The sequence below is a fragment of the Heptranchias perlo genome, chromosome 2 (assembly GCF_035084215.1).
Source record: "Heptranchias perlo isolate sHepPer1 chromosome 2, sHepPer1.hap1, whole genome shotgun sequence".
Classification (NCBI taxonomy): Eukaryota; Metazoa; Chordata; class Chondrichthyes; order Hexanchiformes; family Hexanchidae; genus Heptranchias; species Heptranchias perlo.
The window spans coordinates 2,513,992-2,538,241 of NC_090326.1; the positions used below are offsets into that span (position 1 = coordinate 2,513,992).

Sequence of the window (24,250 nt, forward strand, 5' to 3'; positions counted from 1 at the left end):
GGATAGAAACTCTCGGAAATTAAAGGATTTCACTCAGAAATAATCTGCAATCTGTAAATGAAGCTACTTTCCCTTCAAATCAGTGCTGTCAGACCACGAGTCTCATAGTCTCTCTTCTTCGAAACATTTATTAAAATAATTTACTGGGCTTTGGGCTTTCCGTCTGTATAATATTTGGTTAAATATATGTTGTGATATATAATATGTTGGACTTAAAGTAGTTAACTGAATCTGTTTGTTCAGTGACAGTAATTAATGTCAGTCTCCATGGGCCCTAATTTTGTCACTGGAGCATTTCTCTCTGATATTAATAAGCGACTACTTTCAACGTGTTATCCAATTGCTTCAGTCGGAGCATAACCTCCGGCACTAACAGAGATCAGCGGCTCTACAGAGAGGCAAAGAATAGATCGGAATCTGATAGCGATAGATTGGAATGTTAAAACCATGGGTCGGAATCTGAGAACAATAGATTGGAATATTACATCAGTGGGTCGGAAACGTATAGATTATAACAATCCATTCTGGGCTATTCAATATCTGTATGTATATTATGATTCATTATCATTAGGGAATCGGATACGTCATGCGCTTTGGGGTGTACAAGTAATTTACTATCCCCTCCTCGCTGCAGTCGGTGCTACTGGTAGGTCTCTATATCCAGCTACTAATTCCATGAACCATGTTTTACTGTATTAATGTTCGTATTGTTCCCTGTTCCATACTCGCAGTTGTACGATTTGATGGTAATCCCGACATCCAGCTGGAGGGTGTTCCTGGCATGGGAGATATATTGATGGGGGGAACAGGAATGGGAGATATATTTCCGGGGATTTTCAGGGTGTGAGATTTACTTCACAACGGGTTCCTGAGCGTGCGCTTGTTTTACAGGATCATTGGGATATATCAGTATTTGAAAGGGGTCCAGACACGATGCTAATATGCAGAGGATTCAGAGTCGGTGAAAATATATAGGGGTTCCAGAGACCGTACTTAAATTTACCGGGGATCCAGAGACTGAAATTATATTCACAGGGGTCCAGAGACGGTAATATTATTTACACGAGATCCAGAGACGGTACTTATATTCACAGGGATCCAGAGACGGTACTTATATTTACAGGGGATCCTGAGATAGTACTTATAGTGACAGGGGATCCAGAGAGGGTAATAATATTTACAGGGGATCCAGAGAACGATCTAAAAGTCACATGGGATCCATTGACGGTACTATTGGTTACAGGGTATCCAGTAATAGTACTAATATTTACAGGGGTTCCTGAGACTGTATTAATATTTACATGTGAGATAGAGAAGGTATTAATATTTACAGGGTTTCCAGAGAATGTACTAACATTTACAGGGGATCTAGAGATTGTACGAATATTTACAGGTGATCCAGATAAGATACATACAATTAAATGGGATCCAGAGGCGGCGCTAATTTTTCGAGGGAATCCAGTGACTGTATGAACATGTAAAGAGGATCCAGAGACGGTATTAATATTTACAGCGGGTCCAGAGACGGTGCTAATATTTTCAGGGGATCCAGATACTACACTAATAGATATGGGGGATCCAAAGACGATACTAATATTTACACGGCTATCCGGCGATGTTATTCGTACTTACAAGGGATCCAGCGATTTTCGTAATATTTACAGGCCATCCAGGGAACGTACTAATATTTAAAGAAGATCCAGAGAGAGTAATACTATTTACAGGGGAATCTAGAGACAGTACTAATATTTACTGAGTATCCAGAGACTGTACTAATATTTACAGGGGATCCAGAGACAGAATGAATAATTGTAGGGGAATCAGAGATGGTATTAATATTTGAAGAAGATCAATGGATGGAACAAATAAAAACAAGGGATCCAGAAACGAAACTAATGTGTCCAGGGGATCCAGAGATTGTAATAATATTACAGCCGATCTAGAGAAGGTAATAATACATACATGGGGGCCCAGGGACCGTTTTAATATTTACAGGGGATCGAGAGACGGTACTTATATTCACGTGGGATCCACACACCATACTAACAGTTGCAGGGAATCCAGAGCCAGTACCAATATTAGAGGTGGTCCAGAGTCGGTTCTAAAATGTACAGGAGATCCAGAGTGGGTAGTAATATTTACAGTGGATGCAGAGATGTAAATATTTATACAGGTTATCCAGAGATTGCGATAACATTTACAGGAAATCCAGAGATTGAGCTCATATTTACAGGGGAGCCAGAGGTGGTACTATTATTCAAAGGGGATTGTTAGACGGAGCTAATATTAACAGGGGATCCAGGGACTGAACTAATGTTTACAGGAGATCCAGAAACTGCAGTAATATTTACAGAGGATCCAAAGACGGTAATAATATTTACTGGTTCCAGAGAGTTATTAAAATTTACAGGTTATTCTGGGAATGTAATAATATCTACAGGGATTCCAGAGACTATACGAATATTTACAGGGGATAGGGAGGTGGTACTAATATTTGTAGACATTCCAGAGACCATACTAATAGTTACAGGTGATACAGAGTTGATGCTAATGTTTATAGAATGATCCAGACATGGAACCAATATTTACAGTGGTTCCAGACCTGATACTAATATCCAGTGCTGGTAGTAATATTTACAGTGCATCCAGCGAAGGTACTGATATTTACAGAGTGATCTAGAGACAGAACTAATAATTACATAGGATCCAGTGACGGTAGTAATGTATACAGGGGTTCCAGAGACAGTGCTAATATTTACAGTGAATGCAGACACAGTACTAATACATGGAGGGGATTTAGAGACGGTACTAATATTTTCAGGGGATCCCGAGGTGGCACAAATATTTACATTGATCCAGACGGAACTGGTGATCCAGAGATTTTTCTAATAATTACAGGTGATCCAGACACGGTACTAATATTTTCACTGGATCCAGAGATGGTAATAACATTCACAGGATATGTCGAGACGGTAGCTTTATTTACAGGGGATGGAGGGATGGTAGTAATATTTACTGCGGATCCAGAGACGGTTCTGTTATGCACGCGGGGATCCAGAGACGTTACGAATATAAAAGCGGACCCTGAGACGTTGCCAGTATTCACAGGGTATTAATATTCACAGGGGATCCGGAGATGATACTATTATTTACAGAGGATCCAGAGGCGACACTATCATTTACAGGGCATCCACAGTCGGTACAAATATTTGCATAGTATCCGGAGATGGTACTAATAATTACAGGGAACCCAAAGACAGTTGTAAAATTAACGGGGGATCTTAAGATGATACTAATAGTTACAAGGGGTGAAGAGGCAGTTCTATTATTTACAGGGGTCCAGATACTGTAATAATATTTACAGGGGATCCAGAGAGGTTTCTAATATTTATACGGGATTGACAGACGGTAATAATATTCATAGGGGATCCAGAGGTGTTGATAAGGTTTATAGGGGATCCGGAGACGGTGCTAATATGTACACGGGATCAAGAGACGGTACCATTATTTACAGGGGGTCCAGAGACTGTACTAATATTTACAGGGGGACCCAGAGACAGCAGCACTATTCAGAGGGAACCCTGATACTCTACCAATATTTCCAAGAGATCCAGAGGAGGTACGAATAATTTCAGGGATCCAGAGACGGTGCTAATATTCACAGGGCATCCTGGGATGGCACTAATATTAATAGGAGGTCCCCTGACCGTATTAATATTTACAGGGGTTCCAGGGACATGTCAGATATACAGGCGAACCAAAGACGATACTAATATTTACAGGGAATCCAGAAATGCTGCCACTATTTTCAGGGGATCCAAGGGCGGCAATAATATTCATAGGGTGATCCAGAAAGCGTTCTACTATTCCCCACGGGGAATCCAGAGGTGATGCTAATATTTACAGGGGATCCAGAGGCAGTAGTAAGATTGACAGGGGATCCAGAGACGGTACTAATAATTAGAGTGTATCCTGAGACGGTGATAATATTAACATGGGATCCAGAGACGGTAGTAATATTTACAGGGGATCCATAGGGGTGATTCATGGGATCCAGAGGCGGAATGAATAATTACAGGAGATCCAGAATATGTACTAATATTAATAAAGGATCCAGAGACGGTACTAATATTTGCAGGGATTCCAGAGATGTTACTAATGTTTAAAAGGAGGTGGGTCCAGTGACGGTAGCCCTATTAAAAGTGAATCTAGATAAGGTACCGATATCTACAAAATATCCAGAGGCGATACTAAAGTTATACGGGATCCAGAAGCGGCACAAATATTTTAATGGACCCAGACACACTACTAATATTTACACATGATCCACAGACGGTATTACAATTTCTTGTAGTGGATCCAGAGACTTTACTAGTATTTACCGGACTCCACAGATGGTAGTAATATTTACAGGGGATGCAGAGAGGATGGGAATGTTTACAGGGGATCCAGAGATTGTAATACAGGCAATAAAACGTTGTACTTTTATTCACAGGGGATCCAGATACGGAACTAATATTTACAGGGGTCCCACAGATGGTAATAATATTCAAAGGAGATACAGAGACGATAGTAAGATTTGCAGCGGATCCATAGACGCTATTAATAGTCACAGGGGATCTTGAGACGGTACGAATAATTACTGGAGATCCAGAGAAGGTAATAATATTTACAGGGGATGCAGAGATAGTATTAATATTTAGAGGGAATCCAGAGACAGTGCTAATATTCACATGAATCCAGAGGTGCTAATACTATTTACAGGGAATGCACAGACGTTTTTAACATATATAGAGGATGCAGAGACGGCACTAATATTTACAGGGGCTCCAGAGATGGTATAGTATTTATAGGATTTCCAGGGACCGTAAAAATATTTACCGTAGTTTGCGAGACTGTACTAATATTTACAGGGGTACCAGAGATGGTACTAATATCTACAGTGGATCCAGGGGCACTACAAATATTTACTGGGGATCCAGAGTCAGCACTAATATTTACAATGGATCCTCAGACGTTACAAATATTTACAGGGGATCCAGGGATGGTAATAATATTCACAGGAGATCCAGAGGCGGCACTAAGATTTACAATAGATCCAGAGACGGTGCTAATGTTCACATGGATCCAGAGATGGCACAAATATTTACAGGGGATTCAGAGATGTTACTAATATTTACAGGGGATCCAGAGGCAATATTAATATTTAAAGTGGTCCTGAGATGATACTAATATTCACACCGGACCCGGAGATGGTCCAAATATTCACAGGGGACCAGGGACGGTTCTAATATTTAAAAGGGATCCTCAAACGGTACTAATATGTACAGGGATCCTGAGGCGTTAGTAGGATTTACAGGGGATCCGGAGATGGTAATAATATTCACAGGTAATGCAAAGACTGTGCTAATATTTACAGGTGACCCAGAGGCAGTTTTAATATTCACATGAGATCCAGAGATGGAACTGGTATTAATAGTGTTTCCAGGGACCGTAATATTATTTAGAGAAGTTTGCGAGATTGTACTAATATTTACAGTGGTTTCAGAGATGGTACTTATATCTACAGTGGAGCCAGAGACGTTAAAAATATTTACAGGGATCCAGAGACACAATTAATACTTACAGTGGATAGGCAGACGGCACGAATGTTAACAGGGGATCCAGGGATGGTAATAATATAATATTCACAGGAGATCCAGAGGCAGTATTAAGATTTACAGCGGATCCAGCAACTGTACCATTATCTACAGGGAACGCGAGAAGGAATTAATATTACAGAGGAGGACGGTACAAATATTGATATGGAACCAGAGACAATAAAATATTTACAGGGGATCAAGAGAAAGAACTAAAATTAACAGTGTAGGAGACGCTACGAATATTTACAATGGATCCAGAGACGGTAATAACATGTACTGGGGATCAGCCGACATCACTAATATTTACACGGAATCCAGAGAAGGTACTAATATTTATAGGGAATCCTGACACGGTACAATTATTCACAGGGAATCCAGAGACAGTAGTAATATTTACAGGGTGATCCAGAGGCGGCATTAATATCCACAAGGGATCTGGAGACGGTACTAATATTTACAGGGGAACAAGAGACGTCACTCATTTTTACAGAGGATTCAGAGACGGTGTTAATATTTGCAGGGGATCCAGAGATGGTCTCAATATACACAAAGAATCAGAGACGGCAGTAATATTCACAGGTGATCCAGAGACGGTAGTGTTATTTACATGAAGATGCAGAAAGGGCATTAATACTCACAGGGAATCCTGAGAGCCTACTAATAACTACAGGGGAGCCAGAGATATCCTTCATATTTCCATGGGTTCCATAGTCGTTGCTAATATTCAGTGAGGATCCAGAACCTGTAATAATATTTAGAGGGGATCCTCAGACTGTATACAGAGAGGATACCCATATTTCCAGGGGATTCAGAGGTGGTACTGACATTTACATGGATCCTGAGGCGGTGCTAATAATTACTGTGGATCCAGGCACAGTACTAACATTTTCAGTTGATCCAGAGACCCTATTAATATTTAAACATGAATGAGAGACGTTAATAATATTCCAGCGGATCCAGAGACGGCACAATATTTAGAGTGTGATCCAGAGAAGGCAGTAATATTCACAGGTGATCCAGAGACGGCACTAATATTCACAAGGGTTCATGTAACGATACTAATATTTACAGGAGATCCAGAGACGTACTAATATTTACAGGGGATCAAGATCAGTTAATAATATTTACAGGGGTTCCAGAGACGGTGTTAACATCTACAGTGGATCCAGAGGCAATACTAAAATTCCAGAGACGGTACTAATAGTTACAGTGGATCCAGGGACATTAATATTATGCACAGGGGATCCAGAGGCAGTACGATTTTTTTACAGTGGAACCTGACAATGTATTGATATTTACAGGTAACCAGAGATGATCCTAATATGCACAATGAATCAGAGACGGCAGTAATATTCACAGTTGATCCAGAGTCGGCATTAATATACACAGGGAATCCTGAGACTGCACAAGTAATTCCAGGGGTCCAGAGATGCTATTCATATTCACAGGGGTTCCAGAGGCGGTTCTAAAATTTAAGGGAACCAGAGACACTGCTAATATTTAGTGGGGATCCAGAGCCTGTAATAATATTTATAGGGGATCCTCAGACTGTACTAATATTCACAGGGGATCCAGAGACGGTAATAATATTTTCAGGGGATCCAGAGATGGTACTAATGATTACAGGGATCCAGGGGACGTACAGATATTTACAAGGGATCCTTCGATGGTACAAATATTTACTCGGATCCAGAGTCTGTGCTGATATTTTCTGTGAAACTAGAGGCAGTACTTATATTTATAGAGGATCCAGAGACGTTACTAATATTTACAGGGGATCCACAGACGGTGCTAATATTTACAGGTGATCCAGAGGCAGCAACATATTTACAGGGGCTCCAGATACGGAACTAATATTTACATGGCATTCACAGACGTTACAATTATTTGCAATGTACCCAGCGATGGTACTAATAATTCCAGGGAACCCAGAGACAATAAATACACGTACAGGGGATCCAGGGATGGTAGTATTATTCACAGGGGATCCAGCGATGGAGCTAATATTTAACCGGACCCAGAGACACTATTAATATTTTCTGTTGATCGAGAGACTTTACTAATATTTACAGGATATCCTCAAATGGATCCTGAGACGTTACTAATAATTACATGTGATCCAGAAACATTACTATTATTTACAGGGGATCCAGAGACGGCACTAATGTTCGTGGGATATCCAGAGACGACATTAATATTTAGAGGGGATCCAGAGATGGTATTAATATTATAGGGTTCCAGAGATGGTGCTAATATTTACAGGGAATCTCGAGACGGTACTGATATTTTCAGGGGATCCAGAGACGGTAATAATATTTACAGTAGATCCTGAAACAGTAATTATATTTACAGCTGGCCGGTGCTACTATTTTCACGTGATCCATAGGGTACTAATATTCACAGTGGATCCAGCGATGCTGCAAATATTTAGACGGGATAAAGAGACAGTAATAAGATTTACAGGGGATTCAGATATGATACTAATATTTACAAGGTGCCTGGAGACTTTACTAATATTTACAGTGGATCCGGAGACTTTAATAATAAATAGAGGGGATCCAGATTGACACGGTTTCCGGAGATGGTAGTAATATTTACAATGAATCCAGAAATGGTGTTAATATTTACAGGGCATCAAGAGGATGCACTAAATTTTACACGTTGCCCAGAGACGGCATTAATATTTACAATGGAGCCAGAGACGGTAATAATAGGTACAGGAGTATCCAGAGAGAGTATTAATATTTACAGAGAATCCAGAGACTGGACTAATATTTAGAGTGGATGCAGACAAGGTGCTGATATTGACAGGGCAACCAGAGATGGTACTAATATTCACTGGGGATTTAGATACGGTACTAATATTTTTAAGGGATGCTGAAACGTTTCAAATCTTTACAAGCGATCCAAAGATGGTAGCAATATTTATGGGGAATCCACAGATTATATTAATATAAACAGGAAATCTAGAGACGGTACTAATATTTACAGGGAATCCAGAGATTGTGCTAATATTTACAGGGAAACCAGAGATTGTACTAATAATTACAGAGAATCCAGAGATTACTAATATTTACAGGGGATCCAGACACGGTCATAAAATTTACCGGGGATCCAGAGATGATACTAATATTCAAAGGGGATCCAGGGATGAAACTCATATTTACACGGATTCAGAAACACTATTAATATTTACTGTGGATCAACAGGGTATCCTCAACTGTTACAAATATTTACAAGGTATCCAGCATCAATACTAATATTTACAGTGGATCGTGAGACGTTACTTATAATTTCAGATGATCCAGAGACATGACTATTATTTACAAGTGATCCAGAGTCGCACTAATGTTCGTAGGATATCCAGAGATGTCATTAATATTTACAGTGGAAACAGATATGGTACTAATTTTATAGGGTTCCCGAGACGGTGATAATGTTTACAGGGGATCTCGAGACGGTACTAATATTCCGAGGGGATCCAGACAGTAATCATATTTATAGGGGATACAGAGACTGTAATAAGATTTACAGGGGATCCAGGTATGGTACTAATATTTACATGGTGTACATAGTCTTTTCTAATATTTACAGTGGATCCAGTGACTTTAATAATAATTAGAGGGTATCCAGAGAGGGTAGTATGATTTGCATGGAATATAGAGACGGTACTAATACCTACAGGGATCCAGAGAAAGTATTAATATTTACAGCATAACCAGAGACGGTAGAAATATTGATAAGGATCCATTGTCACTGCTATTATTTTCTGTGCATCCAGCGACAGCACTTATATATATAGGAGATCCAGTCACGGCACTAATATTTGCAGGGGATCCACAGATGGTGCTAATATTTACAGGTGATCCAGAGACAGTAAAATATTCACAGAGGATCAAGAGATGGTACTAGAATTTACACGGTGTACAGAGGATGGTACTAATGTTTATATTGGATCTATAGACAGTAATAATATGTACTGGGGATCCTCTTACAGTACTGATATTTACCGGGAATCCAGAGACGTTACAAACATTTACTGGGATCCAGAGGCTCTGTGAATATTTTCTGTGGAATAAGGGACAGCATTTATATTTATAGGCGATCCAGAGACGGTAGTGATATTTACAGGGGTCCTCAGATGGTACTCATCTTTGGAGGGAACCAGATGTAACACTCATATTTACAGTTGTCCTGAGATGGTACTAATATTTACAGTGAACAAGAGGCGATGCTAATATTCACATGGGATCCAGGGACGGTGCACATATTTACAGGAGATGCAGAGATAGTAATACGATTTATAGGGGATCCAGAGATGGTACTAACATTCACATGGTGTACTGTGACTTTACTAATATTTACAGTGGATCCAGAGTCTTAGAGATGATCCGGAGACGTTACTAATATTTACACGGTTTCCAGAAGCGGCACTAATATCTACAGGTCATCCAGATATGGTGCTAATATTTACAGGGGATACGGAGCCGGAAATAAGTTTTGAAGAGGACCAAGAGACGGTACTAAACTTTACACGGTGTCCAGAGACAGTACAAATAATTACAATGGATCCAGAGATGGTAAAATTAGGTATTGGGGATCCAGAGTCAGTATTAATATTTGCAAGGAATCCAGAGACTGTACTAATATTTAAAATGGATCCAGGCAGGGTACTAATATTTACAGGGCAACCAGAGATGGTACTAATATTCGCTGGGGATTTAGATGCGGTATTAATATTTTCAGGGGATGCAGAAACGGTTCAAATATTTACATGGGCCCAGAGCCTTTACTAATATTTACAGTGTTCCAGAGCCTTTACTTGTATTTACATGGTTCCAGAGTCTTTACTGATATTTACGTGGGATCTCAGACGGTACTAATATTTACAGGGGTTCCAGAGACGGTACTAGTATTTATCGGGTATCCAGAATCGCTGCTAATATGTCCAGGGTATCCAGAAATGGTACAAATATTAACAGTGGTTCAGAGTCACTGCTGATTTTGTGGATCCAGAGATAGTAGTTGCATTTATAGGGGATCCAGAGACTAGTATTATTTACAGGGTATCCAGAGACGTTACCAATATTTACAGGGGATCCAGAGACGGTGCTAATACTTAATGGGGATCCAGAAACAGTAATCTTATTTACAGGGGATCCAGAGACGATAATAGTATTTACACGAGATCCAAAGACATTGCTAATATTTACAGGAAGCCCAGAGACGGCGTTACTATTTACAGGCGATCCAGGGACGATACGAATACTAAAATTGGGATCCAGAGAGGGTATTCATTATCACAGGGGATCCAGATATGGCTCAACTATTTGCAGGGGATACAAAGAAAGTAATAAGTTTTACAGTGGATCAACAGACGGTACTAAATTTTACACAGTGTCCAGAGATGGTAATAATATTTACAATGGACCCAAAGACAGTAATAATATGTAAAGTGGATCCAGAGACAGTGCTAATATTTGCAGGGAATCCAGAGACTGTACTAATATTTACAGTGGACCCAGACAAAGTACTAACTGTTACAGGGGAAACAGAGATGGTAGTAATATTTGCAGGGGTTCCAGATACGGTAATAATATTTTCAGTGGATGCAGAGACGGTTCAAATATGTACAGGGGTCCAGAGCCTTTACTAATATTTACAGTGATCCAGAGTCACTGCTGATACTTTCTGTGAATCCAGAGACAGTAATTGTATTTATCGGGGATCCAGAGACGTTACCAATAATTACAAATATTTACTGGGGATCCAGAAACAGTAATAACATTTACAGGGGATCAAGAGATGTTACAAAGATTTACACGTTGTACAGGACTGTGCTAATATTTACAATTGATCCAGAAACTGCATACAGCGATCCAGAAACGCTAATAATATTTACAGGGAATCCGGAGACTGTACTAATATTTACAGTGGATCCAGGCACTGTACTAACATTTACAGGGAATCCACAGATGTTAGTAATATCCACAGGGGATGCAGAGATGTTAGTAAGATTTACAGTGGATGCAGAGACCAATATTCACAGGGGATCCTGAGACGGTTCTAATATTCACAGAAGATCCAGAGGTATTAATAAAATTCACAGGGGATCCAGAGAAAATGCTAATTTTTAGATGGGTCCAGAGATGGTACGAATATTTGCAAGGAATCCAGAGATGTTAATGATATGTATAGGGGATCTTGACACGGTAGTAATATTTACAGCGGTTCTCGAGACTGTATTAATATTTAGAGTGGATCCGGGGACTTTAATAATATTTACTGGTGATCCAGAGACGCTACTAATATTTACATGGTGTCAGAGACAGTACTAATACTTAAAGAGGATCCTGAGGCTGTGCTTCTATTTACTGGGTATCCAGACACGGTACTAATATTTACAGAGGATCCACAGATTGTAGTGATATTTACAGGGGATGCAGCGACGGTACTAATATTTACAGGGGTCCTGAGATGGTACTAATATTTATAGGGAATCTAGAGATGGTACTAATATTTAAACGGTGTACAGAGACGGTACTAATATAAAAATGGAATCCAGAGGCGCTGCTAATATTTACAGAGGATCAAAAGACGGTACCAAATTTTACACCGTTTACAGAGACGGTACGACTATTTTCAGGAGATCCAGGGTCGGTACTAATATTTCTAGGGAATCCAAAGATGGTACTGATATTTACAATGGATCCAGAGATGGTAATAATGTGTGCAGGAAATCCAGATGGAGCACTAACATTTGCAGGGAATCAAGAGACTACACTAATATTTACAGTGGATCGAGACAAGGTACTGATATTCACAGGAGATCCAGATTACAGTATTAACATTTTCAGGGGATGCAGAGACTGTTCGAATATTTACAGGGGAGCCAGAGACGGTATTAATATTTGCAGGGTATCCAGCGATGGTACAAATATTTACAATGGTCCAGTGTCACTGCAGATGCTTTCTGTGGAGCCATCGACAGTACTTATATGCATAGGGGAACCAGAGACGATAGTATTATTTGCGTGGGATCAAGAGACTTTACCAATATTTATTGGGGATTGAAAGACGTTGCTAATACTTACTGGGGAACAGAAACAGTAATAAAATTAAAGGGGTTCAAGAGACGGTACCAAAATCTACACGGTGTACAGAGACTGTACTAATATTTACAATTGAACCGGAGACTGCAATAATATATACAGGAATTATGAGAGGGTACTAATATTTACAGGGAATCCAGAGACGGTACAAATATTTACACCGGATCGAGAGATGGCAGGAATATTTGCAGGGGATCTGGAGATGGTGTTAATAATTACTATGTTTTCAGGGACGGTACTAATATTTAGAGGGGATCCAGAGACCGTACTATTATTTACAGGGGATCCATAGACGGCACTAATATTTACAGGGCATCCAGTGATGATATCAATATTTACATGGGGATCAAGAGAGGGAAGTGCATTTACAGGGGCTCCAAAGACTGTATTAATATTTATAGGGATCCCGAAATGGTGCTAATATTTACAGGTGATCCAGAGAATATAATAATATTTACAGGGTGTCCACATGCGGTACTAATATTTTCAGGTGATCCAGAGATCCCCAGTGACTGGCAGGCTGCTTCCAGTGGGGTTCCGCAGGGCTCAGTACTAGTTCCCTTGCTTTTTGTGATATATATCAATGATTTGGAATTAAATGTAAGAAGCATGACTAAGATGTATGCTGATGATAAAAAAATGGCCGTATGTTTGACGGTGAGGAGGAAAGTTATAGACTACGGGAAGGTATCAATGAAGTGGCCAGTTGGGCCGAATAGTGGCTCATAGAATTCAATCCGGAGAAGTGTGAGGTGATGCATTTGGGGAGGGCAAACAAGGCAAGGGAGTACACAATAAATGGGAGGATACTAAAAAGTGTAGAGGAAGTGAGGGTCCTTTTCGTGCATGTCCACACAACTATGAAGGCAGCAGGACAGGTAGATAAAATGGTTTAGAAGGCATTTGATATATTTTCCTTTACTATCCGAGGCATAGAATATAAGATCAGGGAGGATATGCTGGAACTGTATAAAACACTGGTTAGGCCACAGCTTGAGTACAGTGTACCTTTCTGGTCACCACATTACAGGAAGGATGTAATTGCACTGGAGATGGTACAGAAGAGATTTACGAGCATGTTGCTACGATTGGAGAATTTTAGCTATCAGGAAAGATTGGAGAGGCTGGTGTTGTTTTCTTTGGAACAGAGGAGGCTGAGGGGTGATTTAATTGAAGTGTACAAAATTATGAGTGGCATAGAGTGGATAGAAAGGATCAAGTTTAGATCTGGTATTGTGCAACGAGAAAGCGTTAATTAACAATGTTTTATAAATGAACCGCGAGGGAAGAGTAACCATAATATGATAGAATTATTAATTAAGTTTGAAAGCGATGTAGTTGAATCCGTAACGAGGGTCCTAAATCTGAACAAAGGAAACTACGAAGGAATGAGGCACAAGTTGGCTGAGGTTGATTGGGGGACCACGTTAAAAGGTATCATGGTAAACAGACAATGCCTAGCATTTAAAGAATTAATACATAATATGCAACAAATATATATTCCTTTGAGGCACAAAAACCTAACAGGAAAAGTGGTCAACCGTGGCGAATAAAAGAAATTATAGACAATATTAAATCAAAGGAAGAGGCATATAATGTTGCCAGAAAAATCAGTGAGCCTGAGGATTGGGAGCATTTTAGAATTCAGCAAAGGAGGACCAAGAAATTCATAAAGAAAGGGACAATAAGCTATGTTAGTAAACGAGCGAGAAACTTAAAAACGGACTGTAAACGATTCTATCGGTATGTAAAAAGGAAAAAGACTGACAAAAGCAAATCTGGTTCCATTACAGACAGAGACGGGAGTATTTATAATGGGGAAGAAGGAAATGGCACAGAAATTAAACAAAAACATTGTGTCTGTCTTCACGGAAGAAGAAACAAAAAAATTCCCAGAAATACTTGAGAACCAAGGGTCTGGCGAGAATGAGGAAATGAAAGAAATTAGAATTAGAAAAACAATAGTACCAGAGGAAATAATGCGACAGAAAGTCAATAAATCCCAAGGACCTGATGATCTCCATCCCAGCATTTTGAAAGAGGTGGCTATAGATATATTGGATGCATTGGTTGTTATCTTCCAAAATTCTGTAGAATATGATTGGTTCCTGCAGATTGGAAGGCGGCAAATTATTTAAGAAGGGAGAGAGAGAAAAGAGCGAACTACAGACCTGTTAGGCTGACATCAGTAGTAGGGAAAATGCTAGAATCTACTATGAAGTATGTGATAACAGTGCACTTGGAAAATAATAATAGGATTTGGCAGAATCAACATGAATTTCTGAAAGGGAAATAATGTTTGACAAACGTTTTTGAGTTCTTTGAGGAGGCAACTATTAGAATAGTTAAGGGGGGAACCAGTGGATAAGTTGTATTTGGATTTTCACAACGCTTTCGATAAGGTCCCAGTACAGCCACAACATGCCATCTACCAGAAAATGTGGAAAATTGCCCAGGTATGTCCTGCCCAAAAAAAGCAGGACAAATCCACTCTCAATCATCAGCAAAGTGATGAAAGGTGTCGTCGACAGTGCTATCAAGCGGCACTTACTCACCAATAATCTGCTCAACGATGCTCAGTTTGGGTTCCGCCAGGACCATTCGGCGCCAGACCTCATTACAGCCTTGGTCTAAACATGGACAAAAGAGCTGAATTCCAGAGGTGAGGTGAGAGTGACTGGCCTTGAAATCAAGGCAGCATTTGACCGAGTGCAGCGCCATGGAGCCCAAGTAAAATTGAAGTCAATGGGAATCAGGAGGAAAAGTCTCCAGTGGCTGGAGTCATACCTAGCAAAAAAGAAGATGGTAGTGGTTGTTGGACGCCAATCATCTCAGCCCCAGGGCATTGCTGCAGGAGTTCCTCAGGGCAGTGTCCTGGCCCAACCATCTTCAGCTGCTTCATCAATGATCTACCCTCCATCATAAGGTCAGAAATGGGGATGTTCGCTGATAATTGCACAATGTTCAGTTCCATTCGCAACCCCTCAAATAATGAAGCAGTCCGAGCCCCCATGCAGCAAGACCTGGACAACATCCAGGCTTGGGCTGATAAGTGGCAAGTAACATTCGCGCCAGACAAGTGACAGACAATGACCATCTCCAACAAGAGAGAGTCTAACCTCATCTCCTTGATATTTAACGGCATTACCCCACTGTCAACATCCTAGGGGCCACCATTGACCAGAAAATTAACTGGACCAGCCATATAAATACTGTGGCTACAAGAGCAGGACAGAGGCTGGGTATTCTGCGGCGAGTAACTCACCTCCTGACTCCCAAAAGCCTTTCTGCCATCGACAAGGCACAAGTCAGGAGTGCGATGGAATACTCTCCACTTGCCTGGATGAGTGCAGATCCATCAATACTGAAGCAGCTCGACATCATCCAGGACAAAGCAGGCCGCTTGATTGGCACCCCTTCCACCACCCTAAACATTCAATCCCTTCACCATTGGCTCACTGTGGCTGCAGTGTGTACCATCCACATGATGCATTGCAGCAACTGGCCAAGGCTTCTTCGACAGCACCTCCTAAACCCGCGACTTCCACCACCTAGAAGGGCAAAAGCAGCAGGCACATGAGAACAACACCACCTGCACGTTCCCCTCCAAGTCACACACCATCCCGACATGGAAATATATCGCCGTTCCATCATCGTCGCTGGGTCAAAATCGTTGAACTCCTTTCCTAACAGCACTGTGGGAGAACCTTCACCACACGGACTGCAATGGTTCAGGAAGGCGGCTCACCACCAAGGGCAATTAGGTTTGGGCAATAAATGCCGGCCTCGCCAGCGACGCCCACATCCCATGAACGAATAAACACATGTCCTACACGGAAGGATGGTGAACAAAGTTAGAGCACATGAAATTGGGGTAATAAATTGGCATGGTGTGAGAATTGGTTCACAGGCAGAAAACAGAGAGGAGGCGACTCTGAATAGGGATCGGTGCTTGGGACCCAACTATTCACAAACTATATCAATGATTTGGATGACGGGATCAAATGTAATATTTCCAAGTTTTCGGATGATACAAAACTAGGTGGGAATGTGAGTTGTGAGAAGGATGCAAAGAGGTGAATGTTTATGGTGGTGGACGTGGTGCCAATCAAGCAGCCTGCTTTCTCGTGGATGGTGTCGAGTTTCTTGAGTGTTGTTGGAGCTGCACTCATTCTGGCAAGTGGAAATAATTCCATCAAACTCCTGACTTGTGCCTTGCAGATAGCTAAAAAGGCTTTGGGGGGACAGGAGGTGAGACACTCGCCACAGAATACCCAGCCACTGACCTGCTCGTGTAGCCACAATAATCATGTGGCTGGTCCAGATAGGTTTCTGGTCAATGGTGACTCCCAGGATGTTGATGTTGGGTGATTCGGTTATCGTAATGCCGTTGAATATTAAGGGGGCCTAGCATTTGTCTGGCGCGAATGTCACTTGCCACTTATCAGCCCAAGCCTGGATGTTATCCCCGTCTTTCTGCATGCGGGTACGGACTATTTCATTATCTGAGCAGCTGCGAATGGAACTAAACACTGTGCAATCATTAGCGAACGATCTCGTTTCTGACCTGATGAAGGATGGAAGGTCATTGATGAAGCAGTTAAACATGGTTGGATCAAGGACACTGCCCTGAGGAACTCCTGCAGCAATGTCCTAGGGCTGAGATGATTGGCCTCAAACAACCACTACCATCTTACTTTTTGCTGGGTATGACTCCAGCTTCTGGACAGCCTTCTCGCTGATTCCCATTGACCTCAATTTTACTAGGGCTCTGTCGTGCAACACTCGGTCAAATGTTGCCTTGATGTCAAGGGCAGTTACTCTCACTTCACCTCTGGAATTCAGCGCTTTTGTCCATAAATGGGCCAAGGCTAAAATGAGGTCTGGAGCCGAGTGGTCCTGGCGGAACCCAAACTCAGCATGGGTGATCAGCTTATTGGTGAGTAAGTGCCGCTTGATAGCACTGTTGACGAAGTTGCCCATCACTTTGCTGATGATTTAGAGTAGACTGATTTGGCGGTAATTGGTCGGATTGGATTTGTCCTGCTTTTTGTGGACAGGATAACCTTGTGCAATTTTCCACGTTGTCAGGTAGATACCAGTGTTATAGCTGTCCTGGAGTAGTTTGGCGAGATGCACGGCTAGTTCTGGAGCACAAATCTTCAGCACTACAGCCGGGATGTTACCACGATCCATAGGCTTTCATGTATCCAGTGCACTCAGCCGTTTCTTGACATCAACTGGAGTGAATAAAATTGGTGGAAGACCGGCTTCTGTGATGATGGGGATATCGGGAGGAGGCCGAGATGGATCATCCACTCATCACTTCTGGCTGAAGGTGGTTGCAAACGCTTCAGCCTTGTCTTTTGCACTCACGTGCTGGACTCTGCAATGATTGAGGATGGGAATGTTCACAGCGCCTCCTCCTCCCGCTACTTGTTCAATTGTCCACCACCATTCATGATTGGATGTGGTAGGACTGCAGCGCTTTGATCTAATCCGTTGGTTGTGGAATCACTTAGCTCTGTCAATAGCATGTTGCTTCCGCTATTTAGCATGCATGTCGTCCTGTGTTGTGCCTTCACCAGGTTGGCACTTCATTTTTAAGTACACCTAGTGCTTCTCCGGCCATCACAACCCCTCAGATAATGAAGAAGACCATGCCCACATGAAGCAAGACCTGGACAACATCCAGGCTTGGGCTGATAAGTGGCAATAACATTAGCGCCAGACAAGTGCCAGGCAATGATCATCTCCAACAGGAGATTGTCTAACCACCTCCCCTTGACATTCAATGGCATTACCATCACCGATTCCCCTACCATCAACATCTTGGGGGTCACCATTGACCAGAAACTGAACTGGACCAGCCACATAAATACTGTGGCTACAAGAACAGGTCAGAGGCTGCTTATTCTGCGGCGAGTGATTCACCTCCTGACTCCCCAAAGCCTTTCCACCATCAACAAGGCACAAGTCAGGAGTGTGATGGAATACTCTTCACTTGCCTGGCTGAATGCAGCTCCAACAATAAGCAAGAATCTCGACACCATCCAGGACAAAGCAGACCGCTTCATTCATACACCATTCACCACCATTGCATTCAATCCCTTCATCACATGTGCACCGTGGCTGCAGTGTGTACTATCTACAGGATGCACTGAAACAACTCGCCTGGGCTTCATCAACAGCACCTTCTATACCCACGACATCTACCATCTCGAAGGACAAGGGCAGCAGGCATATGGGAACAAGACCTGCACATTCGCCTCCAAGTGATGCACCACTCTGACTTGGAAATATATCGCCGTTCCTTCATCGTCGCTGGGTCAAAATCCTGGAACTCCCGACCTAACAGCACTGTGGGAAAATCTTCACGACACGGACTGTAGCGGTTCAAGAAGGCGGTGGGGAGCCGCCTTCTCAGGAGCAATTGGGGTGGACAATAAATGACGTGAAACCCGCATCCCATGAACGAATAAGAGAAATATGTACAGGAATGCAGATATAGTACTAATATTTACAGGACATCCAGAGAAGGCACTAATATTTAGAGGAGATCCCGGGACCTTAATAATATTCAAGGGGATTCAGAGGCGGTAACAATATTTACAGGGGTGCCAGAGACTGTATTCATTATTTCACGGGATCGAGACACATCCCAATATTTCCTGGGATCCAGAGATGTTAGTAATAGTCACAGGTGATGCAGGAATGTTTCTTACATGTACTGATGATCCAGATACGGTAATAATATTCAAGTGGATTCAGAGACAGTACTAATATTTACTGGGAATCCACAGACTGTACAAATAATTTCAGGGGGTCCAGACATTGTACTAATGTTTACAGGGATTCCAGAGGCGGTAGTAAAATTTACTGGGATGCAGAGTCGGTGATAATATTTACATAGGATCTAGATACATAATGAATATTTTCAGTGGATCCAGAGACGGCACTAATATTTAGAGGCGATCCAGAGAGAGTAATAATATTCAATTGGATCCAGAGACCGTATAAATATTTACAGCGTATCCAGAGATTGCACTAATAATGTCAGCGGATCTAGACACGGTGTTAATAATGACAGGGATCCAGAGACAATATTCATGATTATTTACAGGGAAAACGGAGATGGCACTAATATTTACCGGGAACCCAGAGATGGTAATAATTTTCACAATGGATCCAGAGACGATACTACTATTAACAGGGCATCCAGAGATGGTACCAATATTTTCAGGGGATCAATATACGTAACTAATATTTGCAAGGAATCCAGAGACGGTAATAATTTTCAAGGAGATTCAGGGACAGTGCTAATATTTAGTGGGGATTCAGAGGTCGTACTGATATTTATAGGGATCCTGAGATGGTCCTAATATTTACAGGGAATGCAAAGGCGGCACTAGCATTTAAAGGGACTCAGAGACGGTGCTAATATTTACAGTGGATCCAGAGACGGCACTAATATTTAGAGGCGATCCAGAGACAGTAATAATATTCAATTGGATCCAGAGACCGTATAAATATTTACAGCGTATCCAGAGATTGTATTAATAATGTCAGCGGATCCAGACACGGTGCTAATAATGACAGGGATCCAGATACAATATCAATGATTATTTACAGAGAAAACGGAGATGGCACTAATACTAACAGGGAACCCAGAAATGGTAATAATTTTCAAATTTGATCCAGAAACGATACTAATAATAACAGCGCATCCAGAGATGGTACTAATATTTTCAGGGGATCAATATGCGTAACTAATATTTGCAAGGAATCCAGAGACGGTAATAATTTTCAAGGAGATTCAGAGACAGTGCAAATATTTAGTGGGGATTCAGAGGTCGTACTGATATTTATAGGGATCCTGAGATGGTACTAATATTTACAGGGAATGCAAAGGCGGCACTAGCATTTACAGGGACCCAGAGACGGTCCTAATATTTAAGTGGATGCAGATACAGTGCTAATATTTTCAGTGGATCCAGAGATAGCACTAATATTTACAGGGGATCCCGAAACTGTAGTAATAATTTCAGCGATCCAGACACAGTACTAATATTTACAGGGAATCCAGCAGTGGAAATTAATTTCACAAGGGATCCAAAGACGGCACTAATATTTACATGGATCCAAAGTCAATGTTAATAATTTCTGTGGATCCAGAGGCAGTGCTTTTATTTATAGGGGGTCCACAGACGGCAGTGATATTTACAGGGATTTCAGAGACTGTACTAATAGTTAAACGGAATTCAGAGCCGGCACTAATATTTACAGCAGATACATAGATTGTATTAATAGTTACAGAGGTCCGGTGATGGTACTAATATTTATAGGGCATCCAGAGACTTTTCCAAAGTTAACAGGGATTCAGAGGCTGTGCTAATATTTACAGGAAACGAGAGGCGGTTCTAATATTTACAGGGGATCCAGAATCATTCTTAATATCTGCACTGGATCCAGTGATGGTGCAAACATTTATAGGGGATACAGACGCAGTACAATGTTTACAGAGATCCAGAGACTGTGCTAATATTAACTGTGGATCCAGATATGGCAATAATATTTATCGGGTTCCAGAGAAGGTACTAACATTTACAGGGGATCCAGAGACGGTACAAATATTGAAAGGGAATCCATAGACTGTATTAATAATTACAGAGATCCTGTGATGGTATTAACATTTAGAGTGCATCCAGAGACGATGCCAATATTTACAGGAAATCCAGATGCGGTAATAATATTTAAAGTGGAACCAGATACAGTATCAATGTTTTCAGTGGATTCTGAGATGGCACTAATACTTAGATGCGAAACAGAGACGTTAATAATATTCAAATGGATCCAGAGATGGTACGAATATTTATAGGGTCTCCAGAGACTGGATTAATAATTTCAGCGGATTCAGACACATTACTAATATTAACAGGGATCCAGAGGCAATATTAATATTTACAGAGATCCAGACAAGGTTCTAATATTTGCATGGAATCCAGAGATGGTAACAACTTTCACAGAAGATAGAGAAACGGTACTAATATTTCCAGGGGATCCAGAGACTGTACTAATATTTACAGGGGATCCAGAGACGGTACTCATATTTATAGGGATCCAAAGTCACTGCTGATATTTTCTGTGGGTCCAGATACAGTCGGTAAATTTATAGTGGATCCATAGATGGTAGTAACATTTACAGAAAATCCAGAGATGGTAGTAATATTTAAGAACATAAGAACATAAGAAATTGGAGCAGGAGTAGGCCAATCGGCCCCTCGAGCCTGCTCCGCCATTCAATAAGATCATGGCTGATCTGATCCCAACCACAAATCTAAAGAACACAAGAAGTCGGAGCAGGACCCGGCCACATAGCCCCTGGGCCCTCTCCGCCACCCACAGGGCATTGACCGATCCGAACTCAGCTTCATGTCCAATTTCCTGCCCGCTCCCCATAACCCCTAATTCCCTTTACTTCTAGGAAACTGTCTATTTCTGTTTTAAATTTATCTAATGATGTAGCTTCCACAGCTTCCTGGGGCAGCAAATTCCACAGACCTACCACCCTCTGAGTGAAGAAGTTTCTCCTCATCTCAGTTTTGAAAGAGCAGCCCCTTATTCTAAGATTATGCCCCCTAGTTCTAGTTTCACCCATCTTTGGGAACATCCTTACTGCATCCACCCGATCAAGACCCTTCACAATCTTATATGTTTCAATAAGATCGCCTCTCATTCTTCTGAACTCCAATGAGTAGAGTCCCAATCTACTCAACCTCTCCTCATATGTCCGCCCCCTCATCCCCGGGATTAACCGAGTGAACCTTCTTTGTACTGCCTCGAGAGCAAGTATGTATTTTCTTAAGTATGGAGACCAAAACTGTATGCAGTATTCCAGGTGTGGTCTCACCAATACCTTATATAACTGCAGCAATACCTCCTTGTTTTTATATTCTATCCCCCTAGCAATAAAAGCCAACATTCCGTTGGCTTCCTTGATCACCTGCTGCACCTGCATACCAACTTTTTGATTTTCTTGCACTAGGACCCCCAGATCCCTTTGTACTGCAGTACTTTCCAGTCTCTCGCCATTAAGAAAATAACTTGCTCTCTGATTTTTCCTGCCAAAGTGCATAACCTCACATTTTCCAATATTATATTGCATCTGCCAAATCTCCGCCCACTCACCCAGCCTGTCTATATCCCCTTGCAGGTTTTTTATGTCCTCCTCACTCTCTACTTTCCCTCCCATCTTTGTATCATCTGCAAATTTTGATATGTTGCACTCGGTCCCCTCCTCCACATCGTTAATATAGATTGTAAAGAGTTGGGGACCCAGCACCGACCCCTGTGGAACACCACTGGTTACTGGTTGCCAGTCCGAAAATGAACCATTTATCCCAACTCTCTGCTTCCTGTTCGATAACCAATCCTCCACCCATGCCAGAATATTACCCCCAATCCCGTGATTTTTTATCTTAAGTAATAATCTTTTATGTGGCACCTTGTCGAATGCCTTCTGGAAGTCTAAATACACTACGTCCACTGGTTCCCCTTTATCCACCCTATACGTTATATCCTCGAAGAACTCAAGCAAATTTGTCAGACATGACTTCCCCTTCATAAAGCCATGCTGACTTTGTCCTATTAAATTATGCTTATCTAAATGTTCCGTTACTGTCTCCTTAATAATAGACTCCAAAATTTTACCCACCACAGATGTTAAGCTAACTGGCCTATAATTTCCAGCCTTCTGCCTGCTACCCTTTTTAAATAACGGTTTTACATTAGCAGTTTTCCAATCTGCCGGGACCTCTCCTGAGTCCAGGGAATTTTGGAAAACTATCACCAAAGCATCCACAATCCCTACTGCCACTTCCCTCAAGACCCTAGGATGGAAGCCATCAGGTCCAGGGGATTTATCCGCCTTGAGTCCCATTATTTTACTGAGTACCATCTCTTGAGTGATTTTAATCGTATTTAGCTCCTCCCCCCCGAGAGTCCCCTGTTTGTCCAGTGTTGGGATATTCTTAGTGTCCTCTACTGTAAAGACTGAAACAAAATATTTGTTCAGCATTTTTGCCATCTCCATGTTTCCCACCATTAATTTCCCGGTCTCATCCTCTAAGGGACCTATGTTTGCCTTAGCCACCCTTTTTCTTTTTATATAACTATAGAAACTCTTGCTATCTGTTTTTATATTTTTTGCTAATTTCTTTTCATAATCTAACTTCCCTTTCTTAATCAATCCTTTAGTTACTTTTTGCTGTCTTTTGAAGAATTCCCAATCTTCTATCCTCCCACTAAGTTTGGCTACCTTATATGTCCTTGTTTTTAGTCGGATACTATCCTTGATTTCTTTACTTAGCCACGGGTGGCTGTCATTTCCTTTGCACCCTTTTTTCCTCAGTGGAATATATTTATTTTGAAAGTTGTAAAATAACTCCCTAAATGAACACAACTGCTCATGTACCGTCTTACCCTTTCATCTATTTT

At 41.4% G+C, this 24,250-nt stretch overlaps 1 protein-coding gene across 1 annotated transcript in view; it reads left to right on the forward strand.

Annotated features, from left to right (window-relative positions):
- The first annotated feature begins 447 nt into the window (after nt 1-447).
- Nucleotides 448-24,250, forward strand: part of LOC137300353 (probable G-protein coupled receptor 139) — a 29,606-nt gene continuing 5,803 nt past the window's right edge. The window contains exon 1 of the mRNA XM_067969440.1: nt 448-646. Coding sequence (XP_067825541.1) covers nt 448-646 — 199 coding nt within the window. The remainder of the gene's footprint in view (nt 647-24,250) is intronic.